Here is a 17,518-nt window from a genome sequence, read left to right on the forward strand (position 1 = left end):
AAGAAAGTCAACTGAAGAGCCACATTGCAGCACTCCGGCAATGGGTGTGTTGGGTTGTATTTCCACTCTGGCAATGGGCATGTTGGCTTGGTTTCCCCTATTAAAATTGACCTCAAATTGGCTCAGAGTTGGTATAGCATTGAACCAACTTGTCATATGTGAGCTTTGTTCCTGGATCATGCTTGCATGCTCTTTAGTTGAATTAGGCCCAGATGTGCCAGTCTTGCATTTGCGTACAGATCCGGAAGACCCAGTGTAAAGAAAAACAACAACAATCTTGCCCAGAAAAGTTGTCCCATTCTTTTTATTGGAGGGTAGTCATTCCTGTGAGCACTTTTTGTGAAGTCAGTCTGCTTCCTAAATTGAAATGCCAAGATAGCTCCATGTACAAGGTTCTGGGACTGGATTAGCTGTTTTACAGTGTTACCCTTCAAATTATGTATCTACCTCTGCCTAACACACCCTTTTGGCATCTTCAAATAAATAAATAAACCAGCAGTGAGATTCCAGGTTAAATATACAATACAGAAAAACCAAGAAGAGCCAGAGCCAGGTTTCAGGTTCAACCTCTGGCATCTCCAGGCAGGGATGGAAAAGACCCCTGGAAAGCTTCTGCCCATCGTTGTTGATGTTGTTGTTTGCACCACATAAACGCACACTGTTGGTTATTTCCCCATAGTGAGGCCGTGCATGTGGGGTGCATGCAGCCACCATTTTGAATATGCAACCCCTGTGTCATGTCATATGACCCTGGCAAGCGTGGGTTATGTGAGGGTTAAACAACCCTCACATAACCCATAGTGTATTTGAAGGTTAAATAACCCCTCGGTGAGTCATGTCATGTCATCTGAATATAGTCAATGTAGACAATACTGAGCTAGATGGGCCAATGGCATAAGGCAACTTCCTATGTTCCTGGCTTCCTAAGAAACCGTCACTGGTAACTTACCTTATTGTGTTTACTACACCACATAACATATTAAGCAGAATTCCTGGTTAAGAGGATGAAAATCAAATACTATACATAATGTTAAATACATTCCTCCAAAAGTGCCTGAATAAAGCGATAGATTATTAACATGATTGCCCATCACTTTCCCTCAAGTGGGTTGTAAATGTGAAGCACGTCTGAGTGATATTTTTATATACATGGATTATTCAAGACATATTTAAGCACTTCTTTTATTTTGCACTACAATAGACTCAGCCAACTGCAACGTTCTGACATATCTTAGCCTAAGTGTATATGCCGAAATGAGTAATGTATAGAAATGTCAAACGTTTATTTTATTTTCTAGTTATTTTTAAAACAAGTATGTGAATAATGTTTATCGTTATACAATAACTGAAGTTGCAATCGCCTTCTGGGTGTGGGAGATATTCAAAATTTACATTCATGCCTAGTATTGTCTACTTCAAGTCTCAGGCAGCAATGTGTTTTACCCCTCATGCCCCGAGTTACATTTAACTGAAGGTGCTCGGGACTGAACATTGCATCTTCTGCATGCATCTGCTACAGACCCTCATCTCAGAGCAGGTTTTATTTATTCGAAAGGACATAATCCAGAGAAGAGAATGACACATGAGAGTCAGTTATTTGCCCCAGTAGCTTAAACCAGACTCTTTGAGCAAGCAAAATCAAGTCACATTCATTTTACATATGAAAGACTCAGTGCAAAACTTGCACAGGATAGTATGGGCAGTATTTTCCTTTCTTCCATTCATGGTTCTCTGTATTAGAGCCGTTATAGAAAAACCCCAAACAGCCAAATAATCGTGATGGTTGAAACTGATCTACAGCAGGGGTACCAATATTAATCATAAAGGGGGTGGTGGTGGAAAAGACACAAAGGCATCACAGATGGCCCTCCCTTCCTCCACCCAAAGCTACTGGAGATGACAAGCCGGTTAATTTTTACAGGGTGGAATAGCTCATTAAAATGACAAAGGGGGATCTGTGGCATTTGCAACACGCAGAGGAAAAAAGCAATATTGATACTTTGTGATGGCCTTAATTAATTTTTTTTGGAGAGCGTTTTTCTTTCTTTTAACATATGGTGGTCATGATCCACCAGTTTCCCTGCAGGTTGGAAGAGTACCTACTGCAACACTGTACCAGTTATCCTTGTGGCCACTCAGAAATTGTCAGCCCTTCTGTTTATGATGTTATTCCTCTTTTGTTACACTGTACCATTGCAAAGACAATCTAAGACAAATATTATTGCTATTCTTGGGACAAAATTAAACACGCTCTGCCTTTCTCTCTCTCTCTTTGGATGACTATGCCTTTTATCTGATACTGGAATTTAAACAGAAACCACAAATGAGTGGCACATGTTTGGCAGAAATTTTAATATTTTGCAGCTGAAAGATAGATATCTAAGTGAGACCAGAGTGGCATCCAAGGTAGTTATTTTGGCTACCAGTTCACACTCTGTTTATTGGCAGTGTTCTCTTCCTCACACTAGTAAAAAGAACAGACCAATATGCCTAATTCAAGTGTGTGTATGGAGCCGAAGATTGTGTTTCAGTCCAATTTTTCCTTTTATTAGTTATTTTAAATAAGGAGAGAACACATGTCACAATCGAGAAATCTGGAAGAAGAAGAAGGAGGAGAGAAGGAGAAAGAAGGGCAGAGAAACAATTCGAAGGAGGACAGCATTGTAAGAAAAATCCACAGATGCTCTTGTATGTTTCCCATTTTAAAATAGACACAATACCTAAAGGGACGGGATCTGGATTCACCGGACTCTGCTGCCTGGAATGATTGCTACCACTGCCTTTTTTTAAATCCTCCGCATCACTGTAGCGCCGTATCCAGTAATTAAGTTCCTCCCGGTCAGCTTCCTGACATCGCCGTAGCACAGTGAGAGATCGCCTTGTTTTTTCCACCATGTCCATGATGCAGTTTAAGAGCTAGAGATCAGAAAGGGAAAGTGGATGATAACTTTTTATTGCTTTATTATATTTAGCTCAAGACACCATACAAAGTTCTTCATCCCTCAGCCCCTGCCACACACACCTTTACTCTCACAACAAACCTGTGGGGTTGGTTCAGCTGAGAGACTATGGCTGGCCCAAGGTGATGGTTTCATGACTGGATGGAGATTTGAACTTGGTTCTCCCTGGGTTTAGTCCAACACTATAGCCACTACACTATACTAGTTCTCACTAGTTTATGATTATGATTTCTCTTTATTCGAACTTGTCTCCCAATAACTCACAAGTTTTGAAGAAACAAATTAGATTGGCTTTTGGCACATAAGATCATAAGAAGTGCCATGCTGGATCGGACCAAGGGTTCATCTGGTCCAGTGGCCAACCAGCTGTTGACCAGAGACCAACAAAGCAGGACATGGTGCAACAGCATCCCCCGCCACAATGTTCCCCAGCAATCTTGGATACTGCCGTCTATCCACTGTAGTTACATGGGACCGAAACATTCTTACGTCTCCCTTTTATGTTACACACAGATGTCAGAGGAGCAAAGCTGCTTCCCATGCCACTGGAGTGATGAAAGCAGTCCGGAGCCATTTGAGAACTGCCCATTCCATGGCTCTTCCCCATGCTAGGAGTGCCCCAGTCAATGTGAGCAATGCTTGTATGGGGAACAGCATCAGCATGGGCTCCTCTCATGTGGCCTGGGACATCTCATGCTACTTCAACATTCTGGGAGGAAGCAATGTATGTAGAGAACGCCTTAGCTGAGACAACTACCCTGAATATTATTCCTAGTTCAACAGAAATGCCTAAGTAGCATATTGCTTATAAAATGAGATAAAAATAGCAGCAGCAGTCAAGCGTTTCACATATCCTTTCTCAATAGTCATGCACAGTAGGGGCATATATTCTATCTATCTCTAGCTAGCTAGCTAGCTAGCTAGATCTTATATATTATTTTTTATTATATACTGTATATTAATCCATTTATACACTGCTTACCAAATCTAAAGATACCTTTAAGCAGTTTACATTACCAGAGATTAACATACATCATAATAAATGCAGAAAATGTATCACTTACAGAGTTTAAAATGTTTAAATCCCAAGCTAAAACAATAATTAGTAAACAAACTCACGGGGCAGCCCAATTATTCAGGAAAGGCTTGCGTAAGAGGCACTTGTGCACACCTTTTAAGAGGCCCATAATGACACCACAGTTGGCACCTCCCAAATACCAAGGGGAAGGGCATTCTTTAAGGTGGGCACCACTTGGTTGCCGCTTGATGGCAATCTGCAGGTTGCAGTACAGCCGGCAACCAGCTGATGGTCTTAGGGATCGCACAGGCCTATATATCGGGGTAGTCGATTTTCTAGGTAATGTTCTGATGTTCATGATACAAATAGCAAAGCTAAGGCTGAGTGATGGTGGCTTGTCTAATACAAATCAGGAAGTTCAAGACTGAGTAGGTGTTTGAACCCGCACTTTGCAGCTCATAATCTTTGGCCATATGCTACATCAGCTCAGTTCATGCATGTGACAAACCCAACCTTGCAACCAAGTAGATAAATTACATAAGGATGTTTTAGGATGTTTTAATAATGTGCACTATGTTTTTAATCAATTTTATGTATTTATACTTCTTGTTGTTCCCCGCCTTGATCCAAACGGAGAGATGGGTAAGAAATAATAATAATAATAATAATTATTATCATCATCATCATCATCATCATCATCATCATCATCATCATCCCTCCAGACCACAAGCATTTATTGATTCAGGTGCAAATCTTTACAATTTTCCATATATGCTGCAGGAAGATGATGATGATTCATTACATTTCTATTCTGCCTAATAGCCTGGGTGGTTTACAAAAATTAAAAGCTTAAAAATACAATATGTAACTATTTACATAAAAGTAAAAAGTAAACTATTTACAAGTAAAAAATGATGGCATTCTTATATACTTATATTTAGACCCAAATATGTATGTCGAGGTTATGTTCCTTACATGGTCAAGGTGTTTCCATTCTTCTGCCCATTCTCTGTCTGTTAGCCTATGATCAATCATTTCTTCTTGGCGTGTGCCATGCAACCCTGCCAAAACCAGAACAAAATAAAATAACAATAAAATATTAATAGCATGCAGGGGTCACGTAGCAATAGCTTCATCATCTGCATACATCCATAAATTATAGGCATTTACAGTATAGCCTGGTTATGCAACTCAAACGTTACACAATGCATTAATGGGATACACCAGGAGACAAGCAAATCAAAGAGAAACGAGAGGGAATAAGATCACAGGGCTGGAAGTATTAAGAATTTGAAAGTCCCCAATGATAGCTCCAGAGAAGTAGAAAGCCTGTGAAAAAACCACAGAATTGCCCCACACAAAACAAAGGCGAGTGAGTGACAGAATTTTCAATAGTTCATGCCAGTGAGTGCAGTCTTAGGGCACAATGTCCTAGGAAAGTCTACACTGCAAATAGCACAGAGTATACCAGAAAACATAGTCATGCTCCCCACCACCACCTTTTAGATACACCTATCCAGTATATTTTGACCTATTTGGAAGGACTTTAAAACAACAGCACCAAGGATATATTACAATTTTGGAAAGGAGAACAAGGGCCCCGGGGGGTGGGGTGCACGAGATAGTTCTATATTACTTTATCCAGTTTTTTAAATTTTATTATTGTGGTGTATTAAGTTGATGTAACTTGATTATTGTATGTGTAATATTTTATAAAAAAACAAGGAAAAAAACCCCAGCACCACTTGATAAAACATGAGAGTAATGTAAACATGACTATGACTTTCCTACCTAAAAATAATGATCAAATACCTGAAAGGTTTATCATTTCTGTTTATCGAAGATACAAGACGGAAGGCTAGAACATGTCTAAACTTAAGCTTAACCGATTTCTACCTTTGGTGTGTTACGCAGAGACAGACAATTTATGGGTGGGATTCTCTCCCTTTCCCAGCTTCCAGAGATGCATTGGGATCAAAGCAAGGATTGCATTATTTCCAGTACACTCCTCTAGTAAATAAAACAGTACAATTTTTATAGAGAGTAAAGCCAAGATTAAGAGTTTGGAAGAATTTTGCTTACCCATAGGTCTGTTTCTGTCCCTGAGGTCCCTGTGGTTGGGGTGTCTATATGAGTCCCTGTAGTGGTGGGCAATGGCCATATCATCCAAACGGTAGTGTTGAGGTGGAGGCGGAGTGGGGTGAGGCAGACCATTGGGCTGGTAAGACAAGCCATTATTTGGACTGTACCGCTGGCCTGGGCTAATAGTGCACGGCCGCTTGCTTGGATGCTCTGAGTGCAAAGGCTCTCTGTCAAAGCCATTTTCTTTGGTTCTAAAAAAAAGAAAGGGATGCAACGTATTTGATTAGGAGGAATTTTTTCCAGTACAAGAAAGTAAGGTGTGATTTTTATAGCACACACAGAAGATTAAATACATTCATTAATTGCAGACGTTTAAGACTCTACTAAAAATGCAGGAACTGAGTATTCTAGTTTGTACTCTGCTTTGTCTTAAAGGCAAGTAACAGCCACATCCATAAACTGGTAGATGTCCTCCCTTTGTGTCTATATCTTACTGTAAATATAAAAGAAGCATTTTGTTCTTCTATTACCCAGTATATGATCCAAACTTCGGGCCTTGCTAGACCTACCTTTAAATCCCGGCGTTTGGAGGGGCCAGCCCGCGCAAGAAGTAGCGCGGGCTATCGCTCCTGTCCACATGTCGATACGACAGGGTAAAGCAAAGCCCCGTTGTGTCAGCCATTTTCCCCCTGCCTTAAAGGGGCCAAGTGCGCAGGAGCACACCAATGAAAAAGGTACGTTCTTTTTCTTTTTTAAAAAAACAGGGTTCCCCGCTCCCCCTGATTTACCCCCCCGCGATGTCCAATCCCCCTCCCGCCCTCCTGTCATGTCCGATCCCCCACCTGCCCCCCACCATGTCCAATGTCCCCCCCCCATCGCCCCTGGGCCGCAATTCCCTCCGATGTCCCCTGGCTCCGCTCTTCCCCCATCTCTCCCGCCGGGTCCGCTCTTCTCCCCTGGCCCCAATATCCCTCCCCCCATGATTCCCCCCCCCGGCCTGATGGGCACAGCTTCTCCTGGCTACTCGCGAGTAAGCCACGTAGTCGGGAAAAGCTGCAGAACTGGCTAGACCTTCCGCAGCCCAGGGCTCAGCCTGGGGCTGCGGAAATACCAGGCCACAAATGGTGCCGGTTATCTGGGGCCAAGGGAGGGTTTAGCCCAGGCTGACCCCGGGATCCCCTGTGCGTCATCTGGATGCCCAGGGGTGAGCCTGGGTATCAGCCCGGGCTAAACCTTCATCTAGCAACAGCCTTGCTCTCTCTTTTATTGCTCAGCATATCGGTGTGGCAACTTGTGGCCCTCCAGATCATTTGGCCTGCAACTTCCATAACCTTTGGCCAGCATAGGTAATGGTAAGGGATGATGGGAGTTGTAGACCAAAACATCTGGATGGCCACAACTTGCTCACCCCTGCAGTATATGGTCCTACTATAGCTACAAATATTTAAGTCTTCTGAGACTTTGCCTTTTGTCAATGTTGCCATGATGACAGAGGAGCCTGGCTCTGGTGAGCGAGATGAGCAAACCAGGATTTAGCTCTAGATTCCTGAGGCTTCCTCAGAACTTGGAGCTATAGAGGAAAGTGGATAAAATTGCTCCTCCACAGCCTCAAGGTTCTGCATTTGTCTCCCATTTCCAGGTCCGAGATGGAGATGGAGGCACATGAGGTGCTCAACCCACTCCAAGCTTGAAGCGCCTATCAGGTACAGGAGCCGAGCCAGCCAACAGACTGGTGTGGGCATAACTCAGCAGCCGATGGGTACTCCTAGGGCTCATCTACACCAAGCAGGATATTCCACTATGAAAGTGGTATGAAAGCGGTATATAAAAGGCAGGAGCCACACTATTGCTTTATAGCGGTATTGAAGTGCACTGGGGCCCATTAACACATACCATATACCACTTTCATACCACTTTCATAGTGCTATATCCTACTTGGTATAGATGTATCATGGTCCCCAACAGTTGTCAGTGTACTTCAGTACCACTATAAAGCAGTAGTGGAGATCTTGTAGTGCACTTCAGTACCACTATAAAGCAGTAGTGTGGCTCCTGCCTTTTAGATACCACTTCCATACTGCTTTCATAGTGGAATATCCTGCTTGGTGTAGATGAGCCCCTAGAGTCAGTTGTGTGCAGAAAGAGAGCGAGGTCTCTCTCTCTCTCTCTTCGAGTTCTGACCTGGAACCGGGAGGTGACGGTCTGTAGCCTTGCTCTGCTCCTAATGGGTGCTCCAAGACTGGTGTGCCATTTGGCACAGAGGGGAGAAAAACAAGCCTATAACTCCTTCCAGCTATGAACAATAGGGGAGCAGGGGCTTTTCTCTGCTCCACTTCAGCGTCAAGCTTAGAGCTAAGGAGAAGATTTTTCACTGACCGCATGCAGAGTTTCAGAAACATTGCAGAATGTCAGGACAATGTCCTGCCCCTTGGTAGTAGGCCAGTTAAGATTGGTTGACCCCAGGTCATACATGACAATGTAACCATTTTTTTTTAAAAAAAGTAAAATCTTGTCAGACATGAATGGACAGGGGAAAAGATGTGGTATTTTCATAAACGTATATGGGAAACGTCACAATTGCTTCTATAACAACCAGAACGTTTTAAAAGTTGCATAATTCTGGTGTTGAGACTTTACAGATACATTTTGGAAACCCCACATGCAAAGCCCATTCTTAAATGCCTGTATTTTTATAGAAACAACTACAAGAGGTACTACTCCCACTACTGTTGAGAGGACTAAAACGTTTCCTACATGAGACCTGACAGATAGAAAAGCAGAAAGATGGGGTTGAAAGGAAGCTGTGTCATAAAATGTTTATACAACACTACTTTTAAGATGGTCATGCTGCTTCTTGAAATTGGATCCTTTCAAACAAAATGATTTCTGCCATCCTACCGCACAAACACTCCGCTATTCTACTTTGAGAACTTTCTGTACTTTTCCTCATCTTATTGTATTAAGTTGCCATTACCCAGGGAGTGGTGGACAATTCTTCCTTTGATAAGCCTGTCAACACTAACAGAAATGATAAAAGGTGCCCTTGGAACGAAGAGAGACTTCTCTCCCGCTTTTGTGATAGAAGATACTAAGCAGTTAAAATGGTATATTTTATTGGACCAACATAGATTGGTGAAACTGGGTTACAATTGACTGAAAAAATCTGCATTGCTGACAACAAAGTGTTTTACACATAAGTATGTTTGACAATGATTTATTTGCGTGACCACTTCTGAGAGACAACTGAGAGACAATTAATAAGGATGCTATGAATAGCTATAATTTTCCATGCTAGAAGTGAGAATAGCATGGATAGCTAGCTAAATGGGGAAAAAAAGTCCCAAACAGGTTGTGTTAAACTCAACAGTGATGCACAAGATGTTCTGTAGTTAAAGTAATTATGATCAGGACTGATTCTGTGCTTTTGCCTGGAAACAATGCAGCACTTAAGCTACATTTTTAGAGTATTTGAGACTTGGCCCTCCACATCTGTCCAGTTCCAAGTACCATGAAATAGCAGCTATGGTTATATGTCTATTTTGTCAGAAATGATGAGCACTCCTGCAAGTTTCATTATTAGGCTCAGTTTCCCCGTCAGAGATAAACTCACCAGGCCATGCATCAATATTACTTATATGCCCAGTGTTAAGACCTAAGACTGAAAACAAAGAAACACAGGGAACTGCATCTTGCCACCATAGATTTTTTCTGGGGTTGTCCCTGGATCATCCCTCTGCATCCAAATGACACACAGGGGATCCTGGGGGCAGGAAGGGATGACCCCACCATTTTTCTGGGATACCTGGTTGCCCAGGTATCCCGATTTTCCCCGCGTCCCCGGGACCATCCCAAGGATCGCGGCTGGTGTGCTGTGTGGCCTGAAACAGGTGCTCAAATGCTCAAAGTCTCAAACGGGTGCTCAAAGTCTCAAATGCTCCGTGCCCGTGGGGCAGCAATTTCTCCATCCCAGGGATGGCTGGGGTGCTTTTAAAAAAAACCTTATTTTTCACCGCGCACGGCTCCTCCTGAAGAAAAAAGAAATGTCAGCTGCGACATACTTCGTTCCTTCTGGGATGTTGAGCTGCCATTTGAGTGCTGGGGGAGGATCGCAGAAGCAGGTAAGTCTGTGATCCTCCCCCTCCCTCCCTCCCTCTACACCCTTAGGTGTAGACATGTCCCAAGACCAGTTGTATCTACTATGACTAGCCTAGCATCAGCTCTCCATGGTCTCAGGCAGACGTCTTTCACATCATCTCCTACTGGATCTGTTTAACTGGAGATGTTAGGGATTGAACCTGGGACTATCTGTATGCAAAGCAGGTGGTCTAGTAAGAACGTAGGGGTATGCGAATCAACAAAACTCAAGCTCATAGAGGTTCTCTGAGTCCACCTTGAAGCTTGTTCTGACTTGTATCCATATCGGATTGTGAGCTTTGCTTTTCACCTGAATATTTGTGCGTATTTTGTGCACGTTTTTCCAAATGTACACATCAATTATGTGTATTTTTGAAATGTACACATTTTCTCTCCTAGACTATAGTCTGTTTTTATGCGTTTTTCAGAAGTGCACATTATTTCATGTGCATTCTTCAAATACATTTTGACGGGTTCTGTGAATTACACTGTGAGCTTGGAAATGGGCAAACTCTGACAGCAGATTGCACTCAGGTCCACATTTGTTTCCAGGAGGTGTGAGCTGGGTAAAAGCTGGTATAAAATCAACTGAAATCAATTTCTCATACATCCCTATCACTAAGCCCCTACATGTTTCAGGACAAATTCTTGAGTAGCTGAAGCAAAAAACACAAGAGCTATGCAATCTCCATCAGAAGAAATGGGGGGGGGGTGTTGTACTGCTGGAGGGTCAGCAGCTTCTAACCAGTCTTTGAGAATTAAGATTGGCAGAAATGGATGAAACCCCCCTCCCCATCCCATATAAGCTCTCACTTTCCCAAACCAGGTAAGCATGTTATTCAGTAGGACAGGATGAGTAGGGGATGAGTGGTGTCCACTAGACTGTTGCATTATGTAGGACAGTTTTTAACTATTGTCCTCAATTGCCAAGGTGACTGCTACTCACCTCTGGATTTGGGGAAGGAAGGGTTAATTTCTCACAAAGAAACTAAGCCCAACAATAGTGCCTTTTACAAAGTAATCAAATAGTGCTTTCAAAATATGTATGATGTGCAATTACCAACCCAGGAAATCCTAACATTATGGAAATAGCATGTCAACCTTTAAAGACAAGTGTCCAGAGCACACAGTCCTTGGGGAAAACAAATATAAATTGACAAGGCAAGTGAAAAAAAGAATCTGAGGAGTGTATTGCTAAAAACAAAACACCAACAATTGTTAAGGCCAACAATACAACAGAAGCAGGAAACTGGCCAGAGAAGCAGCTGAACCATTGTGGATAAAGGAGAATAGGGAAACTGCAGAGAAGCTGAATGAATTCTGTATCTCCCTTTGCTATAGAAGATCTAAGGGAGATCTTTTCAATAAGCCCTAATATGATTGTCCCACTAGAGACAAACATTACAATTTTTCTTTCAGACCAACATGAAAGCTAGATTTCCCTTGCAATCTCCCAGTTTCACACAATTTTAAGTCAGTTTAAATTATACATATTATTAAATATTATTATTATTATTTAGACACGCTTGAAACAACTTTTTTTCAGGGAGATCATCTGAAGAACGAAACAAATAAGAAGTGGCATGTGATGGAGTTCTAGGGCTTATATACAAACTAAAAGATGAACAAATAACTGGATCTGGACAATACCCATTCAAGACTGAAGTGTTAATGATATGTAATTTATTCCAGCGATGTACAAGCAGATTAGAAAGTAGGCAGTGTGACATCTATTTATTTTTTTTAAAAAATGGCATTCAAGGGGGTCCAAGAAATTACAGGATGGTTAGCATATCATTTGTAGTAGGTAAACTGATGGGCAGCATGATTAAAGATAAAATTACCAAGCATAAAGGAAGTTGTCTTGCTGAAGAAGAATCAACAAGGCTTCTGCAAAAGAAAGCCCTGTCTCTAACTTTTTAGAGTTCACTGAGAGTGTCAACGAGCATGTGGCAAAAGTAACAATCTTGGAATAAAAAGACAGGACTTGTTAAGGATCGTAAGTGATTAAAGAACAGGAAGCAGAGAGTAGGGATAAATGAAGAGTCTCACAATGGAAAGAAGTAGGTTCTTTCAAGGATTTGTATTGGGAGTTGTGCTTTTAACTTGTTCATAAATTATTTGGTGTTAGGGGTGAGCAGTGAGAAGGTCAAGATTGTGGATGACACCAAATTTCTCAAGCAGACTGTAAAAAGCTCCCAAAGACCTTCCAAACTTGGTGAATGGGCAGAGTGCACATGTGCACTGATGAGATCTGAATTGGTGGTGGCTAACCAGGAGAGAGATCTTGGGGTTGTGGTGGATAGCTCAATGAAATCACTGACCCAGTATGTGGCAGCTGTGAAAAAGCAAATTCCATGATAGGGATAATTAGAAAGGGGATCAAAAATTGAACGACCAGGATCATAGCTCCCTAGCACACTTGCAATACTGTGTTCACCTCATCTCAAAAAGTATGTAGGACTACAAAAGTGTGTACCCATTTTGGGCAACCAAAATGATCAGGTGACTGAAAAATGTTGCTTATGAGAAAACGCTACATCATTTGGGCTTTTTAGTTTACAACAACAACAATGCCTAAGAGGGGATATGACAGAAATTTATAAAAGTATACATTTTGTGGAGAAAGTAAGGATTCACTCTCTCTTATAAAACTGAAACTTGGGTTCATCCAATGAAACATCCAATGAAACTGGCAGGAGATTCAGGACAATGAAAAGGAAGTCCTTTACAGACAACACATAATTAATTTATGGAATTTGCTGCCACAAGATATGGTGATGGCAACTAGCTTATATGACATTAAAAAGAGGATTAGACACATTCATGGAGGATAAGCCAATCAATGGTGACTTATTTGTTCATAATCAAGGTAAGTGAGATAATTTCTCCCCTAAACAGGAGTAAAATTACATGGTCAGTTTACTAAAAATCCTATGAAGATTTATAACTAAATATAAATAAAGAAATGCTTGCAAATGTAAAAGTCTATGGCACTAATATCTATTTTTTTAAAAAAAAAATCTTTCTGCAATAACATTGAAGACTTTTAAAAGTGTGTGTGTGTGTGAGTGTGTGTGAGAGCGAGCGAGAGCGAGAGCGTTTTGTTCCTGCCATGCCAAGCAAAATTACCAAAAGTGTGTTGTCTCCTCAGGTGTCATTCTCTTCTCTCATTCAGTGACTGATGGCTCCCAGTGTTATTACAGAAACAGATTGATGTTTTTAATGAGCTAGTTTAATAGACTCCAAAATCTCACCGTGGCTGCTCATCCGTGTCAGACCATATGCACCAAGAAAACATTCAGTGAAACACAGAGCTCTGCTGTCAGGCTGCTCCATAAAACTTTGCATGCAGTAGAACTGGGCATACAAATAAGCGGCAAGCGAAGATGCTGAAACTGCATCCAGAAAAATAATAATAATAGTGTAAGTGGCTATATTTTTCAGGCTGTCCTCAAACCTTTAAGGCATGAGTGAGTACAAGGCACAAATAAGGAATATTGCACCTCCTTTCAGCCTTCACTGAACAGACTGCATTCCATATAACAAATGCCAAGGAAGTGTGAAGGATGGATAATTATTTATTAATGTCATTTTACTAATTTCTAGCTCTCCTGTTCAAAAAATAGGTCAATAAGGCATCTTACAGCCAATAAAAACTATAACATCTAAATATAATTCAGGAACAACTGTGTGTACTTTTGTGTACATTTCCCCCAATCTGTGCATCAATTGTGCATATTTTTTAAATGTGTGCATTCTCCCAATTAATTAAAACATGTTTGTGTGAATTTTGCAAAAGTATACATCACCGCTGCCCCCCCCCCCCATTTTCCAAATACTTTTTTTTTGTACCACTAATTGCACTGCCAACTTCGAAACTTATGAACTTCAACCACAAATTGCATTTGGGTCCATGTTTGGTTCTGGGAAGCATGAACTGGGTAAATTCCGATAAAAAAATGAACTGGAATTAATTTCTCATACATCCCTAGACATTCTCTTGTTGTACAACACAATATCTAATAAGACTAGACTACCTCAAATACTGGGTAAGAGGTGTGTTTATCTTTGTACTATGGAAGTTATCACAGTACTGGTTACATATAATATGTGCCCAGGAAGCCTTCATGGTGTTCATGCTGTTTATCCTAACGTTCATGGAAGAGCGTCCAACACAAGCATGCATGTTGGCAGAGACTAGAGTGGCTCCCTCAGTGTTAAAATGTGTTTGTTAAATGCCGTCACTGAGGATCAGAAGGTCATTAGTAATACATGAAGGCATAAGCAAAGAGGCAGACATCAAAATGAAATGTGTATTGCCTGCCTAATAATGAAAAATATATTCAACAGAGAAATAGAAAATGCATGTCTGTGGGGCAAGGTTGGCATTGCATGGAAAAGCAGGTTAATAACTTGCCACCATCATTTAAATTCAGCTAAACAGTACAACTTCTTTTGTCCAATACCTCTGCCCTGTGTGGTTGATTTGGTATGGATGACTGATCTGGATTCCCAAATCTCAACATAGTTTTAAATGTTCAAACTTCCAACAGGATTATGTTCCATCAGTAAGTCTATGGTATAAATACTGCTTCTTGGGCCATGGCACAACCTAATTGACTCTGGATCCAGCTGAGTGAAAATGTTCCCCTGCTTCTTTTATTCAGTACTTCAATCACAGTGTGCACTGATATGCTATTAACATCTCATTCTAACTAATAGAAGATAATGGCTGTGGAATGTCTAATATTAACCTGGACCACCTATATTGAAAGTGTTTAAAAGGTGAGCATCAGCAGTTAAATGATCTATAACTACTATGTCGATTAAATAAAACTAGTTTTCCTTCTAGCTATTTCCATGAGCCTGTGCCAAGCTTCTCTCAGATATCTGGACTTCATTTCCTCCTCATCTGATTTATGCTTGTTCAAAAAGAGTCAAACTCATGAAACACCATCATAGGACAGTGCTTTTAAAATCATAAAGAGTAAGCTGTGGTCACCAAAAATAAGCAGGAAACTGATGACAAACTACTAGACGTAAGAACAAGGAAAATTAGAAACATAAGGAAAAGCAGAATGTCTTATCTTGCGCCTAGGAGTCAAATGCAATCTTCTATTGATTAAAAAAAAATCCCACAGCATGCAGGCACTGCAATTGTTTGCATAGGATTCTGGTAGGCTCAACAGTGCCCTGTTTCCTGTTCACCACATTTCCATGTATGGCTCTAATGCCCCCATGAGCTGGGGGCATTAGAAGAAAAGGCAGGCTTGTGCACATCTCCTATCTTCTCATCCAGCTCTACCCTTTCACTCAATCCAAGTTACATGTGCTCTGAAAAGCTGGATGGGGATATGGAATTTGAGGAAACAGACTTTTTTTTGAGACTATGGGAACTCTTCAAGTGCAGACACTGCATCCACAGTGGGCTGGATCGCTCCCATTGTGTTTTCATACACAGCAAATTAAAAGATAGTGTAAGATAGGATTCAGGAGTAATTCCATGTGTCATTGTTGGAATATCACTGTGTGTTCACAAGGAGACACTCTCAGCGGTCGCACAAAACATCAAACTCCCCCAGAAAATTCACTCAAGTGAATGAGTTCTATGAAGTTTTTGATGAACCCAGCTTTTTAATGGCCGGGATTAAACATGTTTAAAGTACAGAATTTTATGTTTTACTTAGAGCCCATTCAGAAGACACCTTAAACCATGGCTTTAACCATGGTGGTTAAGCCAGAAAGCCAGGCCATGTTCAGAAGACACCTTAAACTACGGCTTCAACCATGGTGGATAAGGCATTTTGCTTTATTCACCATGGTTAAAGCCGTGGTTTAAGGTGTCTTCTGAACACAGCCCAGCTTTCTGGCTTAACCACCATGGTTAAAGCCAGTGTCTTCTGAACAGGGCCAGAGTGATATTTACTTGAGTCTTTGGGATGGAGTGGGCTAACTCTTCCTCTGTTTTAAAATGCCATATAAGATCTCCTAGGGTTCACACCACAGCAAAGCAAGTATATTAAAATGAGGTTCAAACTGTGGTCTTGTAGACGTCAACAGCAGAAGCTCCCATTATCCTCAGGCATTCAGAAGAAGACAACACATTTTCTGATTGATAAGCCAAAATATAGACTGTCTTGTTCCCATATTGAACATTTTAGAAAAAACAAACAAACAAACAGAGAAAGGGAGAGACGTATTTGGAATGAAATTGATCTGCTAGTCTTTTAAATCTACATGCAACCAGCGAAACAGGTTGTTGGCTAGTAACCATTTAATGACAGATCTCTGTTATATTGCTAAATATTTAGGACTAAATTGTGCCTTCAGGCTTATCATGCAAAAGCAAAGGTCTCGAGTGATTGCTGATAATGGAACATTCTGTCGCATTCAAGCATAACATAATTAATTTAATTTAAATGGTTTTCTATCCTGCCCTCTTCCAAAAGAGTTGCTAGAAAATAATCTATTAAAAAATTCCACTAAATTTCCAACAAAATCCAAAGCTCTACTATGTGGAACTACCGCTGCGATCTCTACACAATGAGATCCACACTGACACGTTTTCAGGAGAGCCTACATACAGAATACTTGGTGGGTTTAGATTTTACAGGGCAACTAAGGCACCTAATATAATTTTGGGAGTCCTGCTACAACTGAAACAGAGGCCCCATACTTAATTTTATGATGCTCACCACTACTCTAGAGCCAAATTTAAGGGCAATATTATTGGGGAACCTGGAATCAGGATTATGTCATCAACTGCCGGGGCCTAGAAGACTCAATGTCAACTGTGTGATGGAAGACTCTGCAGATCAACTGGGTGATTTATACTATCAGCCAACCCATGCAGCTACTTCCACCATCTGGAGAGAAGAGCCTCTGTTATGAACTGCCAACGTTCTAAAAACATTGTCATACAAATCCCTTTTAAAATTGTGTATTAGTCTGAATTTTATTGTAAGCTGCTTTGGGAGCCAATCCAGGCTGAAAAGTAGAGTATAAATATAGTAGATAAAGTATAACCATTGCATTTACAAGGCTCCAGGCTCAGTTCCTGGTATTTTCAACATTATGGAAAGACATAAGCCTGAGATTCTGGTGTACCACTAGAATGGTCTGATTTACTATAAGGCAACATGTTTTCACTTCCCAGGTCCTTTTTAAATCCTTTATCCATGAAGTGAATCTCTCCCATAGCATTCAGATCTGAAAACCGCCATCAAAGAACACCTCAATGCATTGATTTGATGTTGTACCATTTAAACAGGGGTAGGCAACTTGTGGCCCTCCAGATGTTTTGGCCTATAACTCCCATCAT

General features: G+C 41.1%; 1 protein-coding gene across 7 annotated transcripts in view; it reads right to left on the reverse strand.

The window, feature by feature from the left end:
* RUNX1T1 (RUNX1 partner transcriptional co-repressor 1) overlaps positions 1-17,518 on the reverse strand; it is a 166,558-nt gene that overhangs the window by 29,597 nt on the left and 119,443 nt on the right. For all 7 annotated transcript variants that reach the window (XM_063130934.1, XM_063130928.1, XM_063130927.1 and 4 more), the window contains 3 exons: positions 6,061-6,311; positions 4,954-5,039; positions 2,721-2,916 (listed from right to left, as the gene is read on the reverse strand). In XM_063130934.1, coding sequence (XP_062987004.1) covers positions 2,721-2,916; positions 4,954-5,039; positions 6,061-6,311 — 533 coding nt within the window. The remainder of the gene's footprint in view (positions 1-2,720; positions 2,917-4,953; positions 5,040-6,060; positions 6,312-17,518) is intronic.

The sequence above is a fragment of the Elgaria multicarinata genome, chromosome 7 (assembly GCF_023053635.1).
Source record: "Elgaria multicarinata webbii isolate HBS135686 ecotype San Diego chromosome 7, rElgMul1.1.pri, whole genome shotgun sequence".
Lineage (NCBI taxonomy): Eukaryota > Metazoa > Chordata > Lepidosauria > Squamata > Anguidae > Elgaria > Elgaria multicarinata.